The sequence below is a fragment of the Leucoraja erinacea genome, chromosome 2 (assembly GCF_028641065.1).
Source record: "Leucoraja erinacea ecotype New England chromosome 2, Leri_hhj_1, whole genome shotgun sequence".
Classification (NCBI taxonomy): Eukaryota; Metazoa; Chordata; class Chondrichthyes; order Rajiformes; family Rajidae; genus Leucoraja; species Leucoraja erinaceus.
Window position 1 is genome coordinate 48,427,096 of NC_073378.1, and position 27,516 is coordinate 48,454,611.

General features: G+C 41.8%; 1 protein-coding gene across 1 annotated transcript in view; it reads right to left on the reverse strand.

Moving 5' to 3' along the window:
- Window positions 1-27,516, reverse strand: part of kcnh8 (potassium voltage-gated channel, subfamily H (eag-related), member 8) — a 104,305-nt gene that overhangs the window by 49,420 nt on the left and 27,369 nt on the right. The window contains exon 3 of the mRNA XM_055656487.1: window positions 11,278-11,492. Within this exon, the coding sequence (XP_055512462.1) occupies window positions 11,278-11,492 (215 nt within the window). The remainder of the gene's footprint in view (window positions 1-11,277; window positions 11,493-27,516) is intronic.

Here is a 27,516-nt window from a genome sequence, read left to right on the forward strand (position 1 = left end):
ATACAGTAAATAGGTGCAGGAGTAGGCCATTTGGCCCATCAAGCCAGCACCGCCATTCAATGTAATCATGGCTGATCATCCACAATCACTACCCTGTTCCTGCCTTCTCCCCATATCCCTTGATTCCACTAGCCCTAAGAGCTCGAACTCATTATTTTTTGAATGCATCCAGTGAATCGGCCTCCACTGACTTCTGAGGCAGAGAATTCCACAAATTTACAATTCCTCATCTCAGTTCCAAATGGCCTACCCTTTATTCTTAAACTGTGACCCCTGGTTCTGGACTTCCCCAACATCGGGACCATGTTTCCTGCATCTAGTGTGTCCAACCCCTCAATAATTTTATATGTTTCAAAAAGATCCCCTCTCATTCTTCTAAATTCCAGTGAATACAAGCCCAGTCGCTCCATTCTTTCATCATATGACAGTTCCGTCATCCCGGGAATTAACCTTGTAAACCTACACTGCACTCCCTCAATAGCACGAATGTCCTTCCTCAAATTAAGAGACCAAAACTGCACACAATACTTCAGGTGTGGTCTCACCCGGGCCCTGTACAACTGCAGAAGGACTTCTTTGCTCCTATACTCAACTCCTCCCGTTATGAAGGCCAACATGCCATTCGCTTTCTTCACTGACTGCTGTACCTACATGCATACTTTCAGTGACTGATGTACAAGGACACCCAGGTCTCGTTGCACTTCCCCTTTTTCTAATCTGACATATAACCATATAACCATATAACAATTACAGCACGGAAACAGGCCATCTCGGCCCTACAAGTACGTGCCGAACAATTATTTTCCCCTAGTCCCATCTACCTGCATTCAGACCATAACCCTCCATTCCTTTCCCATCCTCGGGTAAAAATTTGTCACCTGCAAATTTGCTAATGTTACTTTTAATTCCTTCATCTAAATCCTTAATACATATTGTAAATAGCTGCGGTCCCAGCACTGAGCCTTGCAGCACCCCTCTAGCCACTACCTGCCATTTCCTGTCTTCAACCAATTTTCTAACCATGTCAATACCCTACCTCCAATACCATGTGCTCTAATTTTGTCCACTAATCTCCTGTGTGGGACCTTATCAAAGGCTTTCTGAAAGTCCTGTTACACTACATCCACTGACTCTCCCTTATCCATTTTACTTCTTACATCCTCAAAAAATTCCAGAAGATTAAAGCAAGATTTCCCCTTCGTAAATCCATGCTGAGTTGGATTGATCCTGTTACTGCTATCCAAATGCTGATCCAGAATCTATAGAACATTGGAAAATGATCACCAATTCAAGATTCTAGCATCTGCAGTTTTTTGTATCTCTATTTCCTTGACCTCCTTTGTTATCCACAGATCTTTCTGAATAGTGTAAATACCAGCTCAATGTTATGGATCAGCAGTTTGAATACCTGCCGCTATACTTCTAGTGACTTGTTTCTTGATTTATTTCTCACCTATTTTAGGCAACTTCACCTTTGTGCTGTTATAATTGGATTAACATTAGCTCATTAAGATAGACAAATCCCAGAACTGATTCTTTATAATAACGGCTCTTAAATCTGTTGAAAGATTTCACCCATCACATAATCTTGATTGGTTGTTGGACTGATAAACATAAAATGTTTTAAATTTACATTGCCCAGGAGCTGTTGGTGAGGGAGGAGCGACGTCCGAGCAGTGAGTGTAAAAACCTATCGCGGGGCTTGTTTCAACAGAGGCCCAGGAGCCGTTGGTGAGGGAGGAGGAGCCAAAATCTGCAACGTTCCATTCGCAGATCACACTTCAAATTAAGTGGGCTTGAGGAAGCCGCTGATTGGTCGAACGGACTAGAGAAGGCAGCTGATTGGCTTGTATCCCGGGTAAGGCTTTGTATTGTATCCAGGATAAGAGGGGGAAGAATGAGGGCCAGGGCAGTTTACTGTTCTGGATGTCAGATGTGGGAGGTCATGGAGTCTGATTGCCCTCCAGACGTCCACATCTGCGCCAGGTGCATCGAGATGGGGCTCCTAAGGGACCGTATTAGGAACCTGGAGCAGCAACTCGATGACCTCTGTCTGGTCAGGGAGAGCGAGGAGGTCATAGAGGGCAGTTACAGGGAGGTGGTCACTCCAAGACCACGGGAGACAGACAACTGGGTCACAGTTAGGAAGGGCAACGGGCAGAGGGAGGGATTGGTGAGTACCTCGGTGACTGTACACCTTGAAAATAAGTACTCATGTTTGAGTACGGTTGGGGGAGACGGCCTACCTGGGGGCAGCGACAGCGGCCGGGCCTCCGGCACAAAGACCGGTCCGGTTGCTCAGAAGGGTAAGGAAAAGAAGAGGAGGGCATTAGTAATAGGGGACTCTATAGTCAGGGGGTCAGATAGGCGATTCTGTGGACGCAGTCAGGAGACCCGGATGGTAGTTTGCCTCCCTGGTGCCAGGGTCAGGGATGTGTCTGAACGTGTCCAAGATATCCTGAACTGGGAGGGAGAGGAGCCTGAGGTCGTGGTGCATATAGGTACCAACGACATAGGTAGAAAAAGAGAAGAGGTCCTGAAAGGAGAATTTGGGGAGTTAGGAAGAGAGTTAAGGAGAAGGACCGTTAAGGTAACAATCTCAGGATTACTACCTGTGCCACGCGACGGTGAGAGTAGGAATGGAGCGAGGTGGAGGATAAATGCGTGGCTGAGGGACTGGTGCAGTGGGTATGGATTCAAGTTTCTGGATCATTGGGACCTCTTTTGGGGAAGGTGCGACCTGTACAGAAAGGACGGGTTGCACTTGAACTCGAGGGGGACCAATATCCTGGCGGGGAGATTTGCAAAGGCTACTGGGGAGTCTTTAAACTAGAATGGTTGGGGAGTGGGACTCGAATTGGGAAAGCTAGCAGTCAGTGTGTGAAGCAGGAGGCAGAGAATGGTAGCACTCTGACCCAAAATGTAGATGAGAAAGAAGAAAAAGACAATAAACAGAGAATAAGAGGGGGTGGGTTTCTTAAATGTGTATATTTTAATGCTAGGAGCATTGTAAGAAAGGTGGATGAGCTTAGAGCCTGGATTGACACCTGGAAGTATGATGTTGTGGCGATCAGTGAAACATGGTTGCAGGAGGGCTGTGATTGGAAACTAAATATTCCAGGATTTCATTGCTTCAGGTGTGATAGAATTGGAGGGGCAAGAGGTGGAGGTGTTGCATTGCTTGTCAGGGAAGATATTACAGCAGTGCTTTGGCCGGATAGATTAGAGGGCTCGTGTAGGGAGGCTATTTGGGTGGAACTGATAAATGGGAAAGGGGTAGCAACACTTATAGGGGTGTATTATAGATCGCCAAATGGGGAGCGAGAATTGGAAGAGCAAATATGTAAGGAGATCGCAGATATTAGTAGTAAGCACAAGTGATTGTGGGAGATTTCAATTTTCCACACATAGACTGGGAAACACATTCTGTAAATGGGCTTGATGGTTTGGAGCTTGTAAAATGTGTGCAGGATAGTTTTTTGCAGCAATACATAGAGGTACCTACTAGACTGGACCTCCTGTTAGGAAATGAGACGGGTCAGGTGGCAGAGGTATGTGTTGGGGAACAGTTCGGATCCAGTGATCACAATACCATTAGTTTCAATATAATTATGGAGAGGGTCAGAACTGGACCTAGGGTTGAGATTTTGATTGGAGAAAGGCTAACTTTGAGGAGATGCGAAAGGATTTAAAAGGGGTGAATTGGGACATTTTGTTTTATGGGAAAGATGTGGAAGAGAAATGGGGGACATTTAAAGGTGAAATTTTAAGAGTACAGAATCTTTATGTCCCTGTTCGGTTTAAAGGAAATAGTAAAAATTGGAAAGAGCCATGGTTTTCAAGGGAAATTGGACACTTGGTTCGGAAATACAGAGAGAAACAGAATTGTAAAAATAATCTTAAGAAAGAAATTAGAAAAGTTAAAAGAAGATATGAGGTTGCTTTGGCAAACATAGAAACATAGAAATTAGGTGCAGGAGTAGGCCATTCGGCCCTTCGAGCCTGCACCGCCATTTAATATGATCATGGCTGATCATCCAACTCAGTATCCCGTACCTGCCTTTTCTCCATACCCTCTGATCCCCTTGGCCACAAGGGCCACATCTAACTCCCTCTTAAATATAGCCAATGAACTGGCCTCAACTACCCTCTGTGGCAGAGAGTTCCAGAGATTCACCACTCTCTGTGTGAAAAAAGTTTCTCCTCATCTCGGTTTTAAAGGATTTCCCCCTTATCCTTAAGCTGTGACCCCTTGTCCTGGACTTCCCCAACATCGCAACATCGCCAAATGGGGAGCGAGAATTGGAAGAGCAAATATGTAAGGAGATCGCAGATATTAGTAGTAAGCACAAGTGATTGTGGGAGATTTCAATTTTCCACACATAGACTGGGAAACACATTCTGTAAATGGGCTTGATGGTTTGGAGCTTGTAAAATGTGTGCAGGATAGTTTTTTGCAGCAATACATAGAGGTACCTACTAGACTGGACCTCCTGTTAGGAAATGAGACGGGTCAGGTGGCAGAGGTATGTGTTGGGGAACAGTTCGGATCCAGTGATCACAATACCATTAGTTTCAATATAATTATGGAGAGGGTCAGAACTGGACCTAGGGTTGAGATTTTGATTGGAGAAAGGCCTCTCTTGGACCCACAATACCTCTACTCTGATCAAGAAGGCTCATCAGCATCTCTTCTTCCTGAGAAGACTGAAGAAGGTCCATCTGTCTCCTCAGATCCTGGTGAACTTCTACCGCTGCACCATCGAGAGCATCCTTACGAACTGCATCACAGTATGGTATGGCAACTGCTCTGTCTCCGACCGGAAGGCATTGCAGAGGGTGGTGAAAATTGCCCAACGCATCACCGGTTCCACGCTCCCCTCCATTGAGTCTGTCCAAAGCAAGCGCTGTCTGCGGAGGGCGCTCAGCATCGCCAAGGACTGCTCTCACCCCAACCATGGACTGTTTACCCTCCTACCATCCGGGAGGCGCTACAGGTCTCTCCGTTGCCGAACCAGCAGGTCGAGGAACAGCTTCTTTCCGGCCGCTGTCACTCTACTAAACAACGTACCTCGGTGACTGCCAATCACCCCCCCCACGGACACTTATTATTATTATTATTATTTTTTTTATTCAAAATCGTTTGCTATCTCGCTCTTCAAAGGAGATGCTAAATGCATTTCGTTGTCTCTGTACTGTACACTGACAATGACAATTAAAATTGAATCTGAATCTGAATCGGAAACAATCTTCCTGCATCTAGCCTGTCCAACCCCTTAAGAATTTTGTAAGTTTCTATAAGATCCCCTCTCAATCTCCTAAACTCTAGAGAGTATAAACCAAGTCTATCCAGTCTTTCTTCATAAGACAGTCCTGACATCCCAGGAATCAGTCTGGTGAACCTTCTCTGCACTCCCTCTATGGCAATAATGTCCTTCCTCAGATTTGGAGACCAAAACTGCACGCAATACTCCAGGTGTGGTCTCACCAAGACCCTATACAACTGCAGTAGAACCTCCCTGCTCCTATACTCAAATCCTCTTGCTATGAAAGCCAACATGCCATTCGCTTTCTTTACTGCCTGCTGCACCTGCATGCCTACCTTCAATGACTGGTGTACCATGACACCCAGGTCTCGCTGCATCTCCCCCTTCCCCCATCGGCCACCGTTTAGATAATAATCTGCTTTCCCGTTTTTGCCACCAAAATGGATAACCTCACATTTATCCACATTAAACTGCATCTGCCAAACATTTGCCCACTCACCCAGCCTATCCAAGTCACCTTGCAGTCTCCTAGCATCCTCCTCACACCTAACACTGCCCCCCAGCTTAGTGTCATCCGCAAACTTGGAGATATTGCCTTCAATTCCCTCATCCAGATCATTAATATATATTGTAAATAGCTGGGGTCCCAGTACTGAGCCTTGCGGTACCCCACTAGTCACTGCCTGCCATTGTGAAAAGGACCCGTTTACTCCTACTCTTTGCTTCCTGTTTGCCAGCCAGTTCTCTATCCACATCAATACTGAACCCCCAATGCCATGTGCTTTAAGTTTGTATACTAATCTCTTATGTGGGACCTTGTCGAAAGCCTTCTGGAAGTCCAGATAAACCACATCCACTGGTTCTCCCTATCCACGCTACTAGTTACATCCTCGAAAAAATTCTATAAGATTCGTCAGACATGATTTACCTTTCGTAAATCCATGCTGACTTTGTCCAATGATTTCACCACTTTCTAAATGCAAGTAGGGTGAAAGTAAATCCAAAGGGTTTCTACAGCTATATTAATAGCAAAAGGATAACGAGGGATAAAATTGGTCCATTAGAGAGTCAGAGTGGACAGCTATCTGCTGAGCCAAAAGAGATGGGGGAGATATTGAACAATTTCTTTTCTTCGGTATTCATCAAGGAGAAGGATATTGAATTATGTGAGGTAAGGGAGGATTGGCGTACTGCGCATGTTGTTCCATTGTTTAAAATGGTTCTAAGAGTAAACCTAGCAATTATAGACCTGTTAGTTTGACGTCAGTGGTGAGCAAATTAATGGAAAGGATACTTAGAGATAATATATATAAGCATCTGGATAAAGAGGGTCTGATTAGGAACAGTCAACATGGATGTGTGCCTGGAAGGTCATGTTTGATTAATCTTCTTGAATTTTTTGAAGAGGTTAGTCGGGAAATTGTTGAGGGTAAAGTAGTGAATGTTGTATATATGGACTTCAGTAAGGCCTTTGACAAGGTTCCTCATGGAAGGCTGGTTAAGAAGGTTCAATTGTTGGGTATTAATGGTGGAGTAACAAGATGGATTCAACAGTGGCTGAATGGGAGATGGTCCGAGAGTAATGGTGGATGGCTGTTTGTCAGGTTGGAGGCCAGTGACTAGTGGGGTGCCACAGGGATATGTGTTGGGTCCACTGTTGCTTGTCATATACATCAATGATGATGGTGGTGTGGTAAATTGGATTAGTAAGTATGCAGATGATGCTAAGATAGGTGGTTATGTGGATAATGAAGTAGATTTTCAAAGTCTACAGAGAGATTTAGGCCAGTTGGAAGAGTGGGCTGAAAGATGGCAGATGGAGTTTAATGCTGATAAGTGTGAGGTGCTACATCTTGGCAGGACAAATCAAAATAGGACGTTCATGGTAAATGGTAGTGAATTGAGGAATGCAGTTGAACAGAGGGATCTAGGAATAACTGTGCACAGTTCCCTGAAGGTGGAATCTCATGTAGATAGGGTGGTAAAGAAAGCTTTTGGTGTGCTGGCCTTTATAAATCAGAGCATTGAGTATAGAAGTTGGGATGTAATTGTACAAGGCATTGGTGAGGCCAATTCTGGAGTATGGTGTGCAATTTTGGTTCCCTAATTATAAAAAGGATGTCAACAAACTACAGAGAGTACAGAGGAGATTTACTAGAATGTTGCCTGGGTTTCAGCAACTAAGTTACAGAGAAAGGTTGAACAAGTTAGGTCTTTATTCTTTGGAGCGCAGAAGGTTAAGGGGGGACTTGATAGAAGTTTTAAAATGATGAGAGGGATAGATAGAGTTGACGTGGATAAGCTTTTCCCACTGAGAGTAGGGAAGATTCAAACAAGAGGACATGACTTGAGAATTAATGGACAGAAGTTTAGGGGTAACATGAGGGGGAATTTCTTTACTCAGAGTGTGGTAGCTGTGTGGAATGAGCTTCCAGTGAAGGTGGTGGAGGCAGGTTCGATTTTATCATTTAAAAATAAATTGGATAGTTATATGGACGGGAAAGGAATGGAGGGTTAGGGTCTGAGTGCAGGTAGACGGGACTAGGGGAGAATAATACGTGTTCGGCACGGACTAGAAGGGCTGAGATGGCCTTTTTCCGTGCTGTAATTGTTATACGGTTATATGGTTATAAATGACATTGTCCCTGATTGAACTCCTGCCCTATAGTTGACTAACAGGGTTGAAGTAACAGGATTAAAATAACTCCTCTCCAACAGGAGTTCTGACAGACTGAGGTCATGTATTGCTGACCTCTATTTGTCTTGGTATTATCTTGCTGCCAGTGATCCCCGCTTCCCCGCAATCAGACTGAAGGAAGGCCCGGACCCAAAACATCACCTATCCATTTTCTCCAGAGATGCTGCCTGACCTGCTGAGTTACCCCAGCATTTTGTGTCTATCTTTCTCATTAAAATAACAGCATAATAGATCCACATCGCACAACTCCATGGCCAGCCACGGTGGCGCAGCCGTAGAGTTTCTGCCTTACAGCGCTTGCAGCACCGGAGACCCAGTTTCAATCCTTGTCTGTCTGTACGGAGTTTGTACATTCTTCCCGTAACTTGCATATTTCTCTGAGATCTTCGGTTTCCTCCTACACTCCAAAAATGTACAGGTTAGTAGGATGATTGGCTTGGTGTATGTGTAAATTATTCCTAGTGTGTGCAGGATAGTGTTAACATCGAAACATAGAAACATAGAAATTAGGTGCAGGAGTAGGCCATTCAGCCCTTCGAGCCTGCACCGCCATTCAATATGATCATGGCTGATCATCCAACTCAGTATCCCGTACCTGCCTTCTCTCCATACCCTCTGATCCCCTTAGCCACAAGGGCCACATCTAACTCCCTCTTAAATATAGCCAATGAACTGGCCTCGACTACCCTCTGCGGCAGAGAGTTCCAGAGATTCACCACTCTCTCGGTGAAAAAAAGTTCTCTAATTTCGGTTTTAAAGGATTTCCCCCTTATCCTTAAGCTGTGAGCCCTTGTCCTGGACTTCCCCAACATCGGGAGCAATCTTCCTGCATCTAGCCTGTCCAACCTCTTAAGAATTTTGTAAGTTTCTATAAGATCCCCTCTCAATCTCCTAAACTCTAGAGAGTATAAACCAAGTCTATCCAGTCTTTCTTCATAAGACAGTCCTGACATTCCAGGAATCAGTCTGGTGAACCTTCTCTGCACTCCCTCTATGGCAATAATGTCCTTCCTCAGATTTGGAGACCAAAACTGTACGCAATACTCCAGGTGTGGTCTCACCAAGACCCTGTACAACTGCAGTGAAGGGCCGAATGGCCTACTCCTGCACCTAATTTCTATGTTTCTATGTCTAAATGGGCACATGGATGTGCATGGAATGGAGGGATTATGTGCAAGGAGATGAGATCAGTTTAACAGCACCAGGTATGGCATGGACATTGTGGGCCAAAGGACCTGTTCCTGTGCTGTACTATTTAAGGGCCTGTCCAACTTTCCCGAGTTATTCATGAATTCTTCCGAGTTTTCAAACACGCAGAATGTTCGTAACGAGTCTGTAGGAGTTCGTCGATATATCGTAGCGGCTCGTTATACCAGCCGTAGGTACTCGGGGCTATTTTCTTACTCGTGGATATTTTTCATCAGACTGAAAAAACGTCCCGACTTACCTGATGCTCCGAGTACCTACGGCTGGCATAACGAGCCGCTAGGATATATCCAGGGACTCCTACGGCCTCCTACAGACTCGTTACGAACATTCTGCGAGTTTGAAAACTCGGGAGAATTTGTGAATAACTCAGGGGAATTTGTGAATGACTCGGGAAAGTGGGATAGACCCTTAATAATTCTATGCTGTATCACTGAATTGTATTGGCTGGATATGGGCCAGCAGATGGACAGCGCGGGGTCCTGTGACTCTGCCCGGCTCGGCCTGCGGACTCAGGAGCTGCAGACTCCGGCAGCGGGAGGCGGCTGATCAGGAGGTCCGGGCCGCTGAGGAGGAGGATGCTCACCGTCGGGGTTCGGCGTCGGCGTTCCACCAGCCCGGCGTGAGGGCCTGAACATCGGGCCACCCGGGGCGGCGACTGCGGGTGCTTGGAAGGCCCTGACCACGGATGAACACGAAGGGGAGGTTGGCTGGACTATGGTGCCATCCTCACCTTGGTGCCATTTATGTTATGTTGTGTCGTGGACTTTCTGTGTTTGTGCTTTTTTTAAAATTCAATTTCAATTTTATTTTTAATATGTTTTATTATTTATTTATTAATTTTTAATATATTTTTTATGATACTGCCTGTAAGGGAAATTCATTTCGTTGTCTCAAATTGAGACAATGACAATAAATTTGAATACAATACAATACAATACAATACAGATATTTGACTGACTCCCACTGATTCCCTGCCCTGGCCATCTGCCTAGATTCAAATTGGTGCAATGAACAGGAAAATCAGCTTGTTAATTTGCTTTTTAATTTAGTTTACTTTAGAGATACAACATAGAAACAGGTCCTTCAGCCCAAGGAGTCCACGCCAACCAACGATCGCCCATACACCAGTTTAATCCTACACACTAAGGACAATTGACAGAAGCCAATTAACCTACCAACCTGCATTTCTTTGGAATGTGGGAAGAAACTGGAACACCAGGAGAAGACCCAAGCGGTCACAAGGAAAACGTACAAACTCTGCAAACTCTGTGCAGACAGCACCCGTGGTCTGGATCGAACCTGGGTCTCTGGCGCTGTAATACCCCTGTCCCACTTAGGAAACCTGAACGGAAACCTCTGGAGATTTTGCGCCGCACCCAAGGTTTCCATGCGGTTCCCGGAGGTTTTAGTCAGTCTCCCAACCTGTTTCCACTACCTGCTTCCACTACCTGTAACCTCTGGCAACCACCTGCAACCTCTGGGAACTGCACGGAAACCTTGGGTGAGCTGCAAAGTCTCCAGAAGTTTCCGTTCAGGTTTCCTAAGTGGGACAGGGGCATTTGGCAGCATCTCTACTGCTGCACCACTGTGCTGGCTTTGAAGACCATTAGAATTAAAACGTGCAGGCTCTGCCAGAACGAGGAGAATAGTGAACTAATTTGTCTTGGCGTGAGAATATCCAGGAAGAAGGGCCTTCTGGATAAATAATAATTACCATCTCCCATTTTACAATTCATATCAAATCTATGAATGAGCATTAATAACAAATTCAATTTTCAGTCAATTCAAATGCAACTGCTTCTAAAAGAAGGAGAATACAAACATTCGTATTTGTGATTGCACTCACACAGTGGAAAAGCCACAGCTTTTGTGCTAAAGTTAGACATTAGCTTTTGTGCTAAAGTTAGACGTGCATTTCAAACCCTTATATATATATGCAAATATAATATCTACATATTAGTATGGGGAAGCTACCCCGATAGTACACAAAACAATTATTAAATGTTTTAAAACATTAGTAATTTAAAAGTAAATGAGTAATATAAATTTGCATTATTTTGGTAGTGCTGCAATAAATAGAGTGACCATAATCACTATACTTACATTGCCTTCATGAGCATCTCTGAGGTTGTATGTGAGATTGTGATGAATGTCATCCTTGAATTTATGGGAGTATTCTGGGTACAAGTCCAACACTTCATAGAGACCTTTCAGATCAATACATTGTAGATCACAGTAGGTTAGAGCTTTCACATCAGCGCTGGTTTTGATAACTTGATCTTTGCCTGCAAGATTTGCACCTATTAGATCACCCTTCCCTGTAATACAATAATTTGGAAACATTAGCATTGCATTTCACAAGGCATTGGGAACTGGGGTTCAACATAGTGCCATAATTTGGCCAAAATAGCCTTTGATTTCCCCATGTCTCAGGGAAATTAGTTCAATGCATGGATGGCACACACAAAAATGGCACTTCATCTCTACCAGTATGTGTGTTGGATTTTATCTTAGGCTTTATTTACACTCCTGGGTAATTTGTAGGGAACCATTGACAATTCCTGTTTGGTGCAATGTTGGTGGCCCAAAGATGTACAATTCATCTTTAAGCAAGGGGCAGGATCACCTAGGAGTCTTGGTAAAGTCTCCATTGAACCATCACACTGAGTTTAGTTTATTGTTACGTCTACTGAGATACAGTGAAAAACTTTTGTTGCGTGCAAACCAGTCAGCAGAAAGACAATACATGATTACAATCGAGCCATTCACAGATACATTATAAAGGGAATAATGTGAATAACGTTTAGTGCAAGATAAAGTCAGTAATGTCCGAACAAAGATAGTCTGAGGGTCCCAATTGATGCAGATAGTGCAGTAGTTCAAGACTGCTCTCTAGTTGATGGTAGGATGGTTGAGTCACCTGATGACAGCTGGACAAAACTATCCCTGGGTATATTTAGAAGGTTGGTTAACATTTTAAAAACTCACAGAAGGTGAAGAAATATCCTGGAGTGCTTCTGTGCCAGTGGACAAGTTTGCAATTGGCAGGAAATTGGCATTAAGTAAGCATCCAAACATTCAGGATGTAAGCAAGATGTACATAAGAGGCACCCTGCATTGATAATGAGGCCACTGAGCAGCTGGTGCAGGAAATGAAGCAAAGAGGGACATGTCATGTTTTACTGGCAGGGCCATGGTACAATGGTGTGGCCAAAGATGGGTGAGATTGTCAACAGTGTCAGTATTGCGCCAAGCACTTTGTCAGGAGTAGGAAAACAAGTCTGAGATTTTACACATTTCTATTTCGCCAGAATACATATTTAATTCTACTTCAAGTGCATTCTATAGTGATATGTACTTTAAAGGTATAATTCACCCTTAGGTTGTTGTTGGCCACTCTTCCCCGAGTAAGACCATGATATCTAGTCTATAGTATTATGATATGTATAGAGATGGGTGATTAAACCTATACGTAAAATGCTGAAAGAACTCAGACTGAAGAAGGGGCCCAACCCAAAACGTCATCTGTCCATTCCTTCACTGATGTCCTCCAGCATTTTGTGCTTTTCTCATGATCCCAGCATCTGCAGTTTTGTGTCTCCACTGATTAGACCAATCTGAACTTGACTGGATCAAAGTCTTGAAAATCTACATCCGAGACATTGTTTAGCCGCTTTATAGCATAGATGATATGATTGATTTAGGTAGGTGCAATGCAAACCCCCTCCCCACCCTACATTCTCAGTGGGACCAAGGTGAAGTATACACTGGCCTGCAGACCGATGATCACAAAATGTGAATCAGTAAATGAACTGGGACATGGTAGCAGGGTAGTTGTGTGATTAGTAGGTGAAGAATTAACCATTTAGACATGATTTGGAGCCAAACATAACTGCTGGTGAAATTGAAGCTCATTGAAATAAAAAAGGCAGATAGCCAAGAACGGGTGAGGTGTAGGAGATGCAGTGATGAGAAATGTCATTAGTTCACTTTGTTCACTAATGGGATCAGCAAAGGAAATCTTCCATCCTTATTTGCTCTGGCCTGTTTGTGACTCCAGGAAATCAATCTGGTTGCTGTTTAATTGTCACCTCAGCTCAAGGACAATAAATGCTGGCAAAGCCAATTATGTCCATTTTCTGTGAATGAATAAAGTTGAAAGTGCAATTCCAAATCTCACAGATGGCAGTATGTTTGCGGCTGCAATTATACAGAAAATTAAGAGATTAGCATTTCTCATGCAGCTGGCAAAAGCCGGCAAATATAAATGTTTGGAAAAATAATAAGGTTGAAGGTTCTGGGAAAACAAATATCAAAATGAGGTAGAGATACAGAAACAGGGTTATTAAATGGATACATAAATTACTAAGTGTAGGTGAATAAGACTAAAAAGTAAAGCAAGATAAACACTTGTTCAATTCTGGAAAAATAGTCAGATAAACTGTGTTAAACTTCTGTAACACTTTGAAAAGGGCATATTTTCTAACTCTCATTCTATATGAAGAAACATTATTAAAATATATATATAATTTTTCTCAGAGGCATTGTCTAAAACAAAATGATATCAAAACTGTTAGGTTATGTCATCTCTGTGGATTGTCACCTTGTCGTGGTGGAGAAGCTTGTGTGGACCTGAGATCCTGAGAGCGAAGCCTTCTGGAGCCATGCTGTTGGTAGGGCCACCCATGGCGATAAGGTTGAGGGTGAGGTACTGGATTTAATGGTGGAACAGGCGGAGGATAATGGCTGACCTTAGTGGAGTGTCACAATGGCTGGGAAGGCGGATGAAGGCTGCAGCAGAAAAGGGTCTCCGATTATCTTGGATTCCATGCTACTGGATCCTGACCCAGATCTGTCTAGGACGGTGGGGAGGCTGTCTGTGCACCAGTCTCCCCACGTTAAACAAAGTCATGCATCCTCCATATAGGGAATAGCACCCTGGTGACACCCATGGTCAGCCATGACCAAATGGGGCCTAAGAAGAAGAAGATACTCATCGGAAGATTCATGTTCATAAGCCATAGGAGCAGAATTAAGCTATTTGGCTCATCAAGTCCTCTGTCATTCAAGCATGGCTGATCTTTCCCTAACCCCATTCTCCTGCCTGTTCCCCATAACTCTTGATACCCTTACTAATCACAAATCTGTCTTAACAGTACCCAATGACTTGGCTTTCATAGCTGCCTGTGACAATGAATTCCATAGATTCAAAAGCTTGGTATGTTAACCCAATCATTGGTATGTTAACCCAACCCAATTGGTATGTTAACCCAATCATCCCTTGGAAGGAAATGGAAGTCTGAAAAGTGATCCGATAATTCTTTTCTAGATTCTGAAAATGTATGGTTATGTAGATGTAGCTATGTTCACTTGAAGAAATTAGTAATTTGATAGTAATTTTATAGTCACTAATAAATCCAGAGACACTAGTTTTACAAAAAAAAGAACACAAAGTGCTGAAGTAATTAGCGGGTCAGGCAGCATCTCTTGAGAACATGTATTAAGTGTCATTTTTTTTTTAACATCATTTGCTCCTGATTGAAGCAGTTAAGGCAAATAGCATTGCTATATTCAAAGAAACAGATCGGCACTTTTGGGTGGCGCGGTGGCACAACGGTTGAGTTGCTGTCTTACAGAGCTTATAACATCAGAGACACAGTTTCGATCCTGGCTGCGGGTGTTTGTCTGTATAGAGTTTCTATGTTCTCCCTGTGACGTGCGTGGGTTTTCTCCGAGAACTTCGGCTTCCTCCCACACTCAAAAGATGTACTTTTGTAGGTTAATTTTCTTATTTATTTATTTATTTATTTATTTAGAATTAAAAACAAGATTTTTAAAGATATTTATTTCGGACAGAATAAAAGAATAAAAAGCAAATGTTAAACAGCATACAAAAAAACAAAACAAAAATATTTATAAAGTGTCATAAACAATATCTATAAATAAATGAAATCATATGTGTCCGAAAAGGAGCAGGAAGAAGCCAAAGCTTATTAATTCCCACCCCTTATTCAACTGCTTGTAGTTATCTTATACAAATTTAGCAGCTATATGTACACCATATGTACACCAGCCACTATATGTACACCAAATTATTTACATTTGAACACTAATCAAATATTTACAAAGCCATACACAAAAGAAAAAAAAAAAAAGAAAAGAAAAAACCCTCATATACTATACAGTATCTTTGTCATATATACAACCCATCACCCTATAATCACCCTTCCCAATACAATCAGTATAACAAATATCACAATCACCCATCCTCATCCCAATATCCTTTTAAACAAGTGTTTTTGTACATCTTTTTAAATTGAATGTGGTCTAAGCTCACACAAAGAAATTTATTTTCATCTACTCTTTCTATATTTATGTTATCTATTTTCAATTGTACTTGAGGGTTTATTTTATGTTTTCCAAATAGCATAATCTTTGTTTTGCTTAAATTTAGAAACAATTTGTTGACATCAAACTACTGTTTTAATTTATCCATTTCTGATGTGATGACTTCCAAAAGCTGCTTCACATTGTCAAATTGGTTTGGTATAATTGCAAATGATCCCTGGAGTAGTGTTAATGGGCGGGGATCGCTGGCTGGTGTGGACAAGGTAGGCCAAAGGGCATATTTTCGCACTGTATCTCTAAGCTAAACTGATTTAAACTAAACTAAACTAAACATGTTGGAGAAAGGATATAATGAAATGTTAATTGGGTTGGATGAGACTCAAATGAAACAAACACAAGCAGAGACAGGTGAAGCTGAGTTACTGCTTCTGATCTGTAAATATCTTTAGCACTTTGTTGCAAATCCCCAAGAAATCAATATGCCTAAGGTTTAAGTAAATGGAGATAAATTGGTAAAGAAAATCTGGTGCATTGTAAACCACGCTGCTTTGCGCTATGGGAGAGAAACCTATTTTAATTAATGTTTACCCATGGATTCTTCTACTACAGAAAGTAGCTCAAGCGAAATCATATGCAGGAAAGAATTGGCTAAAGTTCTCAGAGCTTAATGGATCATGGGACTTGGAGAGAAAGCAACAACAGGCTATTACATTAAAATGATCAGCCATATCAAATGGTGGAGCAGACTTGAACAATCAAATGGTCTACTATCTCTTTGCTTTCTATTTCCTGTGATGCAACATTTTAGGTGTTTTGCTTTTTTGAAGTATAAATTATTCAAAATAACCGCCCATTTCGAGATAAGAAATAATCAGCAATTGGTTGGAAGCACTGTCTAAATATTCCACAGGAAGTCTCTGAGAGGATCAGAGGTCGAAAGGACCCAACTGCTAAAGACAGAAAATTTAGTTATCTTGCTCCTGTTATTGAAAAACTGGAGGGACATAGCTCTTGCCAACCCTAGATGCTCAGACCTCAAAAGTTTGTGGGGAGGATATAACTGGTTATGTTTACAAAACAGAAGGCATGAGACTTTTGGAGTGAAGAGATGGAAAGTTGGTTGGAAAGTTACAAGAGAGTATTCTGAGGGATAAGATATACATGCATTTAGGGGTTGATTTGGAATAGTCAGCATGGTTTTGCATGGTTTTGATTATGTCTCACAAATCTGATTGAGTTTTTTTGAAGATGTGACTAAAAAGGTTGATGAGGGCAGCACTGTTGATGGTGCTATATGGATTTCAGCAAGGCATTCGACAATATTCTGCATGGTAGGCTGTTCTTGAAGGTTAGATCGCATGAGATCCAAGGAAAGCTACGGTAGCTGACTGGATAGAAAATTGGCTTCATGGATGGAAGCAGTGGGTGATGGTGGAAGGTTGCTTTGCAGACTGGGGGCCTGTGATTAGTGGCATGCCTCAGGGTTCGGTGCTGGGCCCATTGCTGTTTGTCATCTCTATCAATAACTTGGATGAGAATGTACCAGGCATGATTAGTAAATTTGAAGATTACACTAAAGTAGGTATTGTAAATAGCAAAGATAATTAGGTCCAGACATGCTCTTTTGATAAACTTGATGTAGCTGTTTTATATGTGTTGTTAAGTTATCACAACTTTTTGAAGCTTACAATAAGATGTGTGTTTCATATTGTGCTGAACTAACCAACACCTACCTGTAAGTTTGATTGAGCTATGCCCATTGATTTTCAACTATCCATTTACCCATCCATTCAAAAGTTCTGCCAGCCTATGATAATATGGGAATCATGAATTTATGATTCATATTTAATGCAACATGCCATAAGGAGGAGTACAGACAACTGTAAGGTGAAACCAACAGGCTGTTTTTTTCTTTAACCACATTGATACAGTAACCATGAGAGGAATAGATTGGGTAGATGCACAGAATCTCTTGCCCAGAGCAGGGGAATCGAGGACCAGAGGACATAGGTTTAAGGTGAAGGGGAAAAGATTTAATAGGAATCTGAGGGGTAACTTTTTCACACAAAGGGTGGTGGGTGTATGGAACAAGCTGCCTGAGGAGGTAGTTGAGGCTGGGACTATCCTAACATTTAAGAAACAGTTAGACAGGTACATGGATCGGCGAAGTTTGGAGGGATATGGAACAAACACAGGGAGGTGGGACTAGTGTAGCTGGGACATGTTGGACGGTGTAGGCAAGTTGGGCCGAAGGGCCTGTTTCCACACTGCATCACTATGACTCTATAACCATATTGATATAGGTCATTGACAACACCTCAGAATGTTATAATATTTTAACATTAATATAGAAATGTAATTACTTGTGTTTCCATCGATAAATGATAAAGTCTGCCTTCTTAGAACACCGTACTTGGACTTTGTGTTGAGAAAACACTTGATCGTGTATTTTCTTGCTTTTTCATATTTTATATTTGACTTAATGACATTATCCAGGTGAACACAATATCTGTCACCAGACATTATAGGTGCACCTTAAGGAATAATTACACCCATGTAACATCGGTGCCAACTGAATTCTATGTTTTGTAATTATCCTTTCCTTGCTAGCATTTAAACTGATCAATTTACGTGTAATCTTACTCCCTTTTTCAGTAAGTTAATAAAGAAAATGGTTCTACTATACTTCAGTTGTGCAGATTAATTTGTCATGGGAACCCTCTTCGTGCCAATTTTAGCTTCTGGCAGTAGGGAAAAGTAATGACTTAGCTTGTCACAAGTATATATAGCCTCTCTATTGAAAGTTAGGCAGTAAAAGAATAATCAAGAGCTATGTAAAACATCTAACTTCTTGATTGAGTTCAATTTGTAAATAAGGGGTGATGAAATATTCAAACTGTGAAAATCCAAGTCAAGTCAAGTCACTTTTATTTCTATAGCACATTTAATAAACAACTCTCATTGACCAAAGTGCTTTACATTGGTGGAGGTACTAACGTTATTCAACAGGCCTGTGAAATTTGTAGTAAATACTGCAGCTGACAAATTAAATAAAAAAGGTGAACCCCATACTTCAGCCATTGAAATAAAACAAAATCAAAACAGACATCCTTAATTTGAACGTATTACATGACTAAGTCATGCATGGTCTGTTGTTTGGAACTTGTGTTCTATATTTGCAGGGCTCAAGAGGTTTCTCTCTATTAATTAAGATCAGGTTTGTTTTGTTTCACACAGAATAAATTCCAATGAAATTTGTTTTTTTTTCCAAAAGGTTCTGGAGCACAATCTGCTTTTGATGTAATGTAATTATCATTAGTTGTTAATAGAGGGAAGATACTGTAACTTGTTTGGAAGAAGACAATTCATTGATATAACAGTTTGGAGTAAATCAAAACTCATGATTATTAAATTATGGATTTTCCTTCCCAGATTGCTAAACAATATAATGACATAATAATTTCAACCTTTAACAATTTGAGGACAGCTGCTCTAAATCAAATCTTCGCCTTTCTTGAATAAACTTATGTAAACCTTAAAAAGACCCCAATTTGAATATTCTGCAATGTGGGATCTTACTTTTCAGTAAGAAAATGGAGATTGTATAGAGGTTGTAAAATAAATCTATCTGAGTGGTGCATAAGATAAAAAACAATTAATGTAAGAAAGGGATATTTTCTCATTTAAGATAAATGGGAAACAAAGACATTTAAAATTATGGAAGGGTGAGGCAAGGTAAATAGAAACACAGTCAGCATCTTTTTTACCCACTGTAGGGATATCAAAAATAAGAAGCCATAGCTTTAAGGTGGGGAAGGAGTTTGAAAAATAATTTGAAGGGTACATTTTTTATAGGTGAGTTTTTTTAAGTGTCTGGAACATGCTGACAAAGATGATGATGTCAGATACTATCACCACATTTATGAGGCATTTAGACAGATACAAGTTGATAAAGCAAAGAAGGATCCTAATTCAGGCCAATGAGATGAGTTGCCAGGGACATGGTGAGCCACAGGGCTATGTATACAGTGCTGTATGACACCAATATAGTCCAAAGGTTAACTAACAAAGACATGGCGATAAAAGTTTAATGCAAGAGATTTATCAATGATAATATAGTTACTTGTGGAACTGTGAAAGTCACAGACAGTGTTCTGAATGAAGCAGAAATCATCAACTTTTGTTCCAATTATCCAGGTATGTGGAGAAAAGGAGAAAATGAGATAAGGGATGGGATTAAGATGGCAATGTACCAAGGCAGGATGTGAATATACTGCAGTCCCTATATAGAATGACACCCGTCTCAATCTTATTGGATCAAGCTGTTTGTCCAGGAATTAAAACAGAAAATCCTGAAACACTCAACAAGTCAGGCCACATCTGTAGAAAGAGAAATACAAATAATGTTTCAGATCAAAGACAATTCTAACAAATGGTTTTCAACCTGAAATATTAACTCTGGTGTGTAGAAAGGAAATGCAGATGCTGGTATTTACCAAAGATAGACACAAAGTACTGGAGTAACTCAACGGGTCAGCTAGCATCTCTGGAGAAAAAGGATGCAAAGGTTTCAGGTAGAGACCCATCTTCAGAATAAACTCTGATCCTCTTTGCACAATTAATGCCTGACCTGCTGAGTGTCTCAATCATGACCTCGGGCAGTATCTGTGTGGAGTTTGCATCTTCTCCCTGTGATCACATGGGTTTCCTCCAGGTGCTCCAGTTTCCTCCCACAGTCCAAAGACGGTTTTGTAGGTTAATTTTCCTCAGTAAATTGGTCTAAGTGTGTCGGGAATGGATGTGAAAACAGAATAACATCGAACTGTTGTGCACCAAAGTGATTATTGGTAGGTGTGGACTCAACAGGCGGAACGGCCAAAGGGCCTGTTATCATGCGTTATCTTTAAAAATAATAAAAAAAGATATTACTCTGTTTAACATCAGTGAGATAATTTGATTGCTTTGTTCATGAGCTTCTTGCCAGTCATAGCCTGGAATAGAAATAGGAGCATGAAAGGAGGCCGGGCAGAATTGCGTTGGTTACCAAAGCACAGGGGGCTTAGAGATGATTGATGAGCATGGATGGAACCCAATAGGACGTTCTAACAACCCTGTCAGAGATCATTGAACAAGCCAGGACTGTATGAGTAGCTATGATTCACCTTTGCCATCAGGAAATTTTCAGATCTCAAACCCTGCCAGGTCTGCATTGCTTGTGTCAATGGAAGTCAGAACTTGCCTTTTTTTTACATTTGTATGGGAACTTTGAGGGTGTTATAGTGATACAAGTCATGTATCACAATCTCTTTTGCATAGAAGAGTGCTGTGAATTCAGGGAACAACTGTCGATCACTTCTTGTTGCATGAGTTTAAGTTTAGTTTATTGTCACATGTACTGAGGTACAGTGAAAGGTATTTGTAGCGTGCTAAGCATTCAGTGGAAAAAACAATACATGATTACAATCGACCATCCACAGTGTACTGATACATGAAAAAGGGAATAACGTGAATAAGGTTTAGTGCAAGTTGATAACGTCAGTAAATTCCAATCAAAGATAGTCTGAGGGTCTCCAATGAGGTCAATAGTAGTTCAGAACGGCTCTCTAGTTAATGATAGGATGGTTAATTTGCCAGATAACAGCTGGGAAGAAACTGTCCCTGAAACTAGAGGTGTGCGTTTTCACACTTCTATACTTTTGCCCGATGGGCGAGGGGAGAAGAGGGAGTGGCTGAGGCAAGAAGATCTGGGATTCAACAGGATTGGCAGATTTTCCATCATCCTGTCAGCCACTGACTTTGCCTGAGCCACTTATTAAAGACAGAGATATTCAGTAACAAGAAGGAACTCAACTTGATTAGTGCGGGTGTCAGAGGTTATGGGGAGAAGGCAGGGGAATGGGGTTAAGAGGGAGACATAGATCAGCCATGATTGAATGGCAGAGTAGACTTGATGGGCTGAATGGCCTAATTCTACTCCTATCACTTTTGATCTTATGATCAACCAGCAGTGAGCAGCTTCTAGCCAACCAAGCTGGTTAAAATTACGATCTCAGGAATAGCTATGAATCCTCAGTTGTTGTACAAATCCTTGACCCCCAGAGTGGTCTGGAGGATAGAACACTTTTCCAGTGCCTCTCAATAGATGAACCCATCGTAGCTTCAGCAGCTGCCTGATCTTTCGGTGTACCATTCCGTTGTTCTGTGGAAGCAATATCCATATTCAAAGCTGCAGCTTCTCACGTTTAATGTCTAATTCCACTGGCTGTTGAATGCTCTCTTCCGTCGTGCAAAGTAATGGTTAAACAGGCTTATCAGCTAAGATGGATTCATCTGCTAACAACGCCACATGTCAAGCAAAAGCAGGTTGGCTTAGAAAAGCAATTAGATGTTTCAGAAAATGCTTTGGCACGAATAGAAGAACCAGTAAATCATGGGGCCACCTGCGAGGTCATTAGTACTACAGATAAGATAGAATATTTTGTCAAGACTAGCTCAGTGCTTGATTTAATAAATAACCCTTGAAATTTGACGAAGAACTTCTAGTTTAAAAAAGAACATAGTTAACTTTTGTTTGTAGATGGGGTAGAAGCACAGCCTTGTACTGTAAGTGCATGCTTTCAAGCAAACTCATGGTGAATTTTACCTATGGGGAGAAATAGGTGAATTTTACCTTTGGGGAGAGAGAGGTGAACTTCACCGAGAATGAGGTGGACCACCTCCAGAAAGAGAGAGAATTTCACCTTCGGGGAGAGAGAGGAGAACTTCACCTTTGGGGAGAGAGAGTTCCCTGGACCATGGTGCATGCCAGGGCCAGGACTCCTGAGTTTTCCAGACCAGCCTTCGCAGACAGAAGTCTCTGATGATTTTAATAGATACTAGACCAAGTGCAGACGTGGTCAGCTCTTGGTCCTCCAACTCAACCTGTTGCCGAAGGTAAGATTCGAGTACTCCTCAGCAAAGATCATAGCTCATGAGCCTCCCCCAGCACTGGAGTTGAAAAAAAAAATCCCAAAAGCACCTCAACAATTACAAAACCAATTGACCCTCCCCCTCCTGTCCTGCCAAGAGCTATGATGGCAATATTGTTGCAAATGTGCACTTGCTGTGAGATACCATTGAGCTGAAAAGTTCAGAGTGTTCCTGTCAGTGTTCCTGTCTTGCAACTTTGTATCGAAGTATGTTGGAAGCTGTGAGGGATGATTTTAACAGGAAAAACACATTTTAAATTCAAAGTTTTGTCAGATATTTGAACATTTTCATTAATAACTCAAGAAATAAAGCATGACATTTTCAGATAAGGCAATTTTGGACTATGGGAAAAATCTCTACTGGAATATGTAAATATTTTACTGTTACCGCATCGTTTTTTTCAAGAAGATGTGATCACACACGAACAAACAAATACACACACATCCAAGATCAGATTTTTAATAGTTACTAGACCAAGGGGGACCTGTTTGGTCCCATCCCCTCAATGCGCGGTTGCTGTGGGGGCATCTAGAGAGGGAGAGAAGGAGGGTAGAGAGAGAGGGCAGAAAGAGAGGAGGCAGAGACAGAGAGAGGGGCAGAGATGGAGAGAGAGAGGGGGGTATAGAGAGCGGGGAGTGAGGGGGGAGAGAGGGGGGAATGAGAAGGGGGAGAGAGAACGAAGGGGAAAGAGGGGGGTAGAGAGTGGGAGGGAGAGGGGGATGAAAGGGATGGGGAGAGTGGGGGGGGAGGAGGGGGGAACAAAGGGGGTGGGAGAGAGGAGGGGGAGAGGGGGGGGGAGAGAGAGGGGGGGGGAGAGAGGGGGGGGGTAGAGAGGAGGGGGGGGGAGAGAGTAGGGGAGCAGGATGGGCAGAGCTCACAGCCGGGCAGCTTGTGGCTGGGCAGTTAACGGTGGGGGGGGGGGGGGGGGGGGATATCACTTGCATGGCAGACGCTGCGCGCAGAGCCATTGTGATGTCATCAGCCAAAGCTGCTCGGTTTTATATTTAAAGTTATTTCAGATTCTTGAACATTTTCACGGCATAAATCTCTATCAGAATATGTAAAAATGTTACCGTTACCGCGTCATTTTTTTTAAGAAGATGTGATCACACACAAACAATCAAATACACAAATCCATAAATCCACATACAAGGTCAGAGTTTTATAGTTATAAGGATATGATTTGACATATTCTTTCTTCATTCATTGATCCGAAGCTTCGAAACCTGCTTAGATTTGATTGCACCTCGCTGGATAGGATGGTCTTCAGGGTTTGCATTTGACCCCGAATAAGCTTCAGGTGGACTCTTCTGTTCCAGTGGATTTCAGGACAGTGGATCATTACACCATATAATTGGTTTGTTAAATCTTCCGAAGATTGGCCATAAAAAGTTTGGATTAGTTGGCCATTTCGATGAGCTGCAAAACAGGGGCATTTCTGCAAGGTACTGAACTGTGGGCTGATGCAATTCACATCTGGCCCCTCAGCTATATGCCAGTCAGAGCAGGTGCATTTTGCATTGAACAATTTATTTGAAGGGCATCATATGTCCTTAAAAAGGTAAGTGTTTTATTTTCTCATAGGGACTTGTAGCTCTGAGCATGTTGGGGAATTCTGGACTTCTGCACCTGGAGGCATACGGAGGTCACAGTCTCCCTTCCCACTTCACAGCTGGACTCGCCTTATCCATCTCTACCTGACACCCAATAGCTGCTGTCTGCCAGCACCACCCTTTCCCCTCCTCAAGCTGGTTCCACCTGCGCAGCATTCCCCACCTCACCTGGACCCAGCTATCACCTACCATCCCCTGTATCATCCCTCTCTCTCATCTTATATTGGTGACCTCCCCACTCCACCTCAGTCCTTATGCCGGGTCTTGACCTGAAATGTCATCTCCCCCTTTTTCTCCGTTGATGCTGCTGAACTCACTGAATTCCTTCAACAGTTTGTGTGCTTTTGCTCCAGAATCCATCCATGTCTAGCAATGGAACCCACCCCATCACCCGAACAATAATATGAGGAAGGTCTTTTCCCTTTAGGAGGATTGAGGATGCCTGCATACTTTCCATCAGGGTATACATTATGCAACCATCGAGTCTTAATTTTATTCTGTGATTGATATAGCCCCTCAGTTCAGTCACATAGCATGTATAAAACATATGCCATGTAATTATTTTTTTTAGGCATTGACTCGAATATGTTGGCAGACAATAATTTGCTTTGAAAAACAAAAATTTGTTTTGGCCATTGATGTCAATGCAAAGTGGGAACTAGATTAATTTTAATAGGCTGAATTGCTTAAAGATCTGTCAAGAAATGCATGCATTCTGCACTAAAATATTTGAATGCTTGTTTTATAAACAGTTTACTGCCACAAACATATTTTCTCATTAGTTTGTATTTCACCCACATTAAAAGGGGTTATTTAGTGGAAAGATGAAAATAAGTGCTAAATATGCAATGCGCTAATACAACTATTTAAAAGATTATTTTTGAGTCATCGAGTCAAACAACACTGAAACAGGTTCTTTAGATCACTATGTTTATGTTGATTATCAAGTATTATCTATACTAATCCCATTTTCCAGCAATTGGCCCATAGTCTTGAATGCTTGTTCAGAGACTTCTTACATGTCTGAGAGCAGCTTCTTCTGCTGTCTACTTAGGTAGTATGTTCAAGTTTCAAACTATCCTTTGGAGGAAAAAAAATCTTTGCTTATATCCACTCTAGACTTCCTACTTTTTACTTTAAACCTATGCCCTCAAGTTTTAGACAACTCTGCTATGGGCAAAAGTTTCTTGCTAACTACTCTATCTAAGCCCTTCATGATTTTTTATATCTCAATCCCCCTCAGCCTCCTCTGCTGTAGGAAATACAAATTTGACCTATGCAATCTGTGCTCATCGCATATAATGTCCTGGTAAACTTCCTCTGCACCTTCTCCAGTGACTTCTTATAGTCATGTTATTAGAATTGCATTCAGCACTCTGGTTGCGGCCCAACAAATATATGTACCACAACCTCTCGGTCCTTATATTATCTAGCTTGGCAAATTGCCCCTATGCCTAGTTAACCACTTTATGCATCTGGACTTATCCATGTTATCCTTCATGAAGATAAACACCCAGAAACCTTCCAGACACATTGGTGTGCCTAGCTGTGTTCTTAAAACGTGCATGGACAAGCTGGTTGGAAATTTTTGCTGACATCTTTAATCACTCATTACTATGGTCCAAGGTTCCCACCTGCTTTAAAAGCTCATCAATAATACCAGTGACCAAAAAGAGTAAGGTGCCATGTCTCAATAATACTAACTGCTGGCACTAATGTCCGTGGTGATGAAGCACTTTGAGAGGTTAGTAATGATGTATTATCAACTCATACCTTAGTAAGGTCCTGGACCCACTTTCATTCCCCTACCGCAACATTAGAGCAACAGAGGATGCAATCTCACTGGATTTCCACTCTGCATGGGATCGCTTGGACCATAAGAACACATACGTCAGACTGCTGTTCAGCTCAGCGTTCAACACCACCGTCTCCAGCAAATTCATCAAAATCAAAGAGTTGGGTCTCTGCTCATCCCAACGTAATTAGATCCTCAACTTCCTCATAGGAAGACCACAGTCAGTAAGACTTGGCAATGACACTTCCACATTGATATCATGACCACAGGTGCATCTGAAGGCTGTGCACAGTCTCTTGCTCTACTCTCTGCACCCATGATTGTGTAGTCAGACATAGCTCTAAATATATCTTAAAAGTTGCCGACGATATCACCATCGTTGGACAAAAAGCAAGTAATAATGAGTCAGAGTGCAGGAAGCAGATTGATAATCTGATTGAATGGTGCCAGGACACCAATCTTGTTCTGAACATTAGCAAATGCTAAGGAGCTGATTGCTGACTTCAGGAATGGATTGCTGTCTTTACAAAGTTAATCATGGGCTAATCCTGTTCCTCCGTGGTTTTAGTGTCCTATTTGCACAATTTCACTGCGTTTGTTTTTTTTAGCTGAGGTTGAATTTCCAAGCCGATGGCATTATTTTTCTTTCTCTTAATCTACAGTATGAAAGGATAATTGCTGCTGATGGTTTATGACTCAACAGAATGCTACACAATGATCCTTGGAAATGCCATATGTTCCTATCTCCAAGAAATATTTTGGACTGAATGTGCATAAGGAGAGAATTGAAAGATAATCATTTATGGCAAGATAATAATTGATATACTCCAAGATGATATAAAATGAAAAACAAGGAATAGAAGTGAATAAGTTGCTATTCTGATGGGAAATGCAAACATGCAATGTGTTCCAGAAATATCATCCACATGAAATATAGAGAAAAATAAACCCGAGTAAAATAAATTCATTGAAAATGTTTACTCAAATGACAAAATAAAATTTCAATGGAATACATCAATTATACATTAGAAATTGTGAAAGGAATTCACTGAACTGTACCACCCTCACTAAAAAAATGCAGCAGGTGAAAATGGATAGATTATTTAGAAAAGTACCAGTTTGCCTCTACCTAATTATGAATGCATATTCAACACTTAAATGGAGCCATGGGTCATGGGTCAGTCAGGATGAAAACAGGACCTTCAGTCCATCTCATCTATGCTCACCAAGATGTCATCTACGCAAACCCCACTTTCCTGCATTAGGTCCATGTCCCTTAATTCCTTTCCTATCCATATACCTCTCAAAAAGTCTTTACCTGCCTCTACCACCTCATCTAGCAGCTTGTTCCTTGTAGTCAGCACTATATCGAAGGGCCGAATGGCCTCCTCCTGCACTTATTTTCTATGTTTCTATATATGTATGAAAAACATGCAGCTCAGCTTTCCTTGACGTACTTCCTCTCTCACCTTAATCCTATGCCCTCTGGTTTTAGAATTCCCTATCCTGGGAGAAAGATTGACCATCTGACCAATCTATGCTGTATAGATAATTTTATGCACCTCTATAAAGTCACTTTACAGATTCCTACACTGCTCTGAGAACAATCCCAGCTGT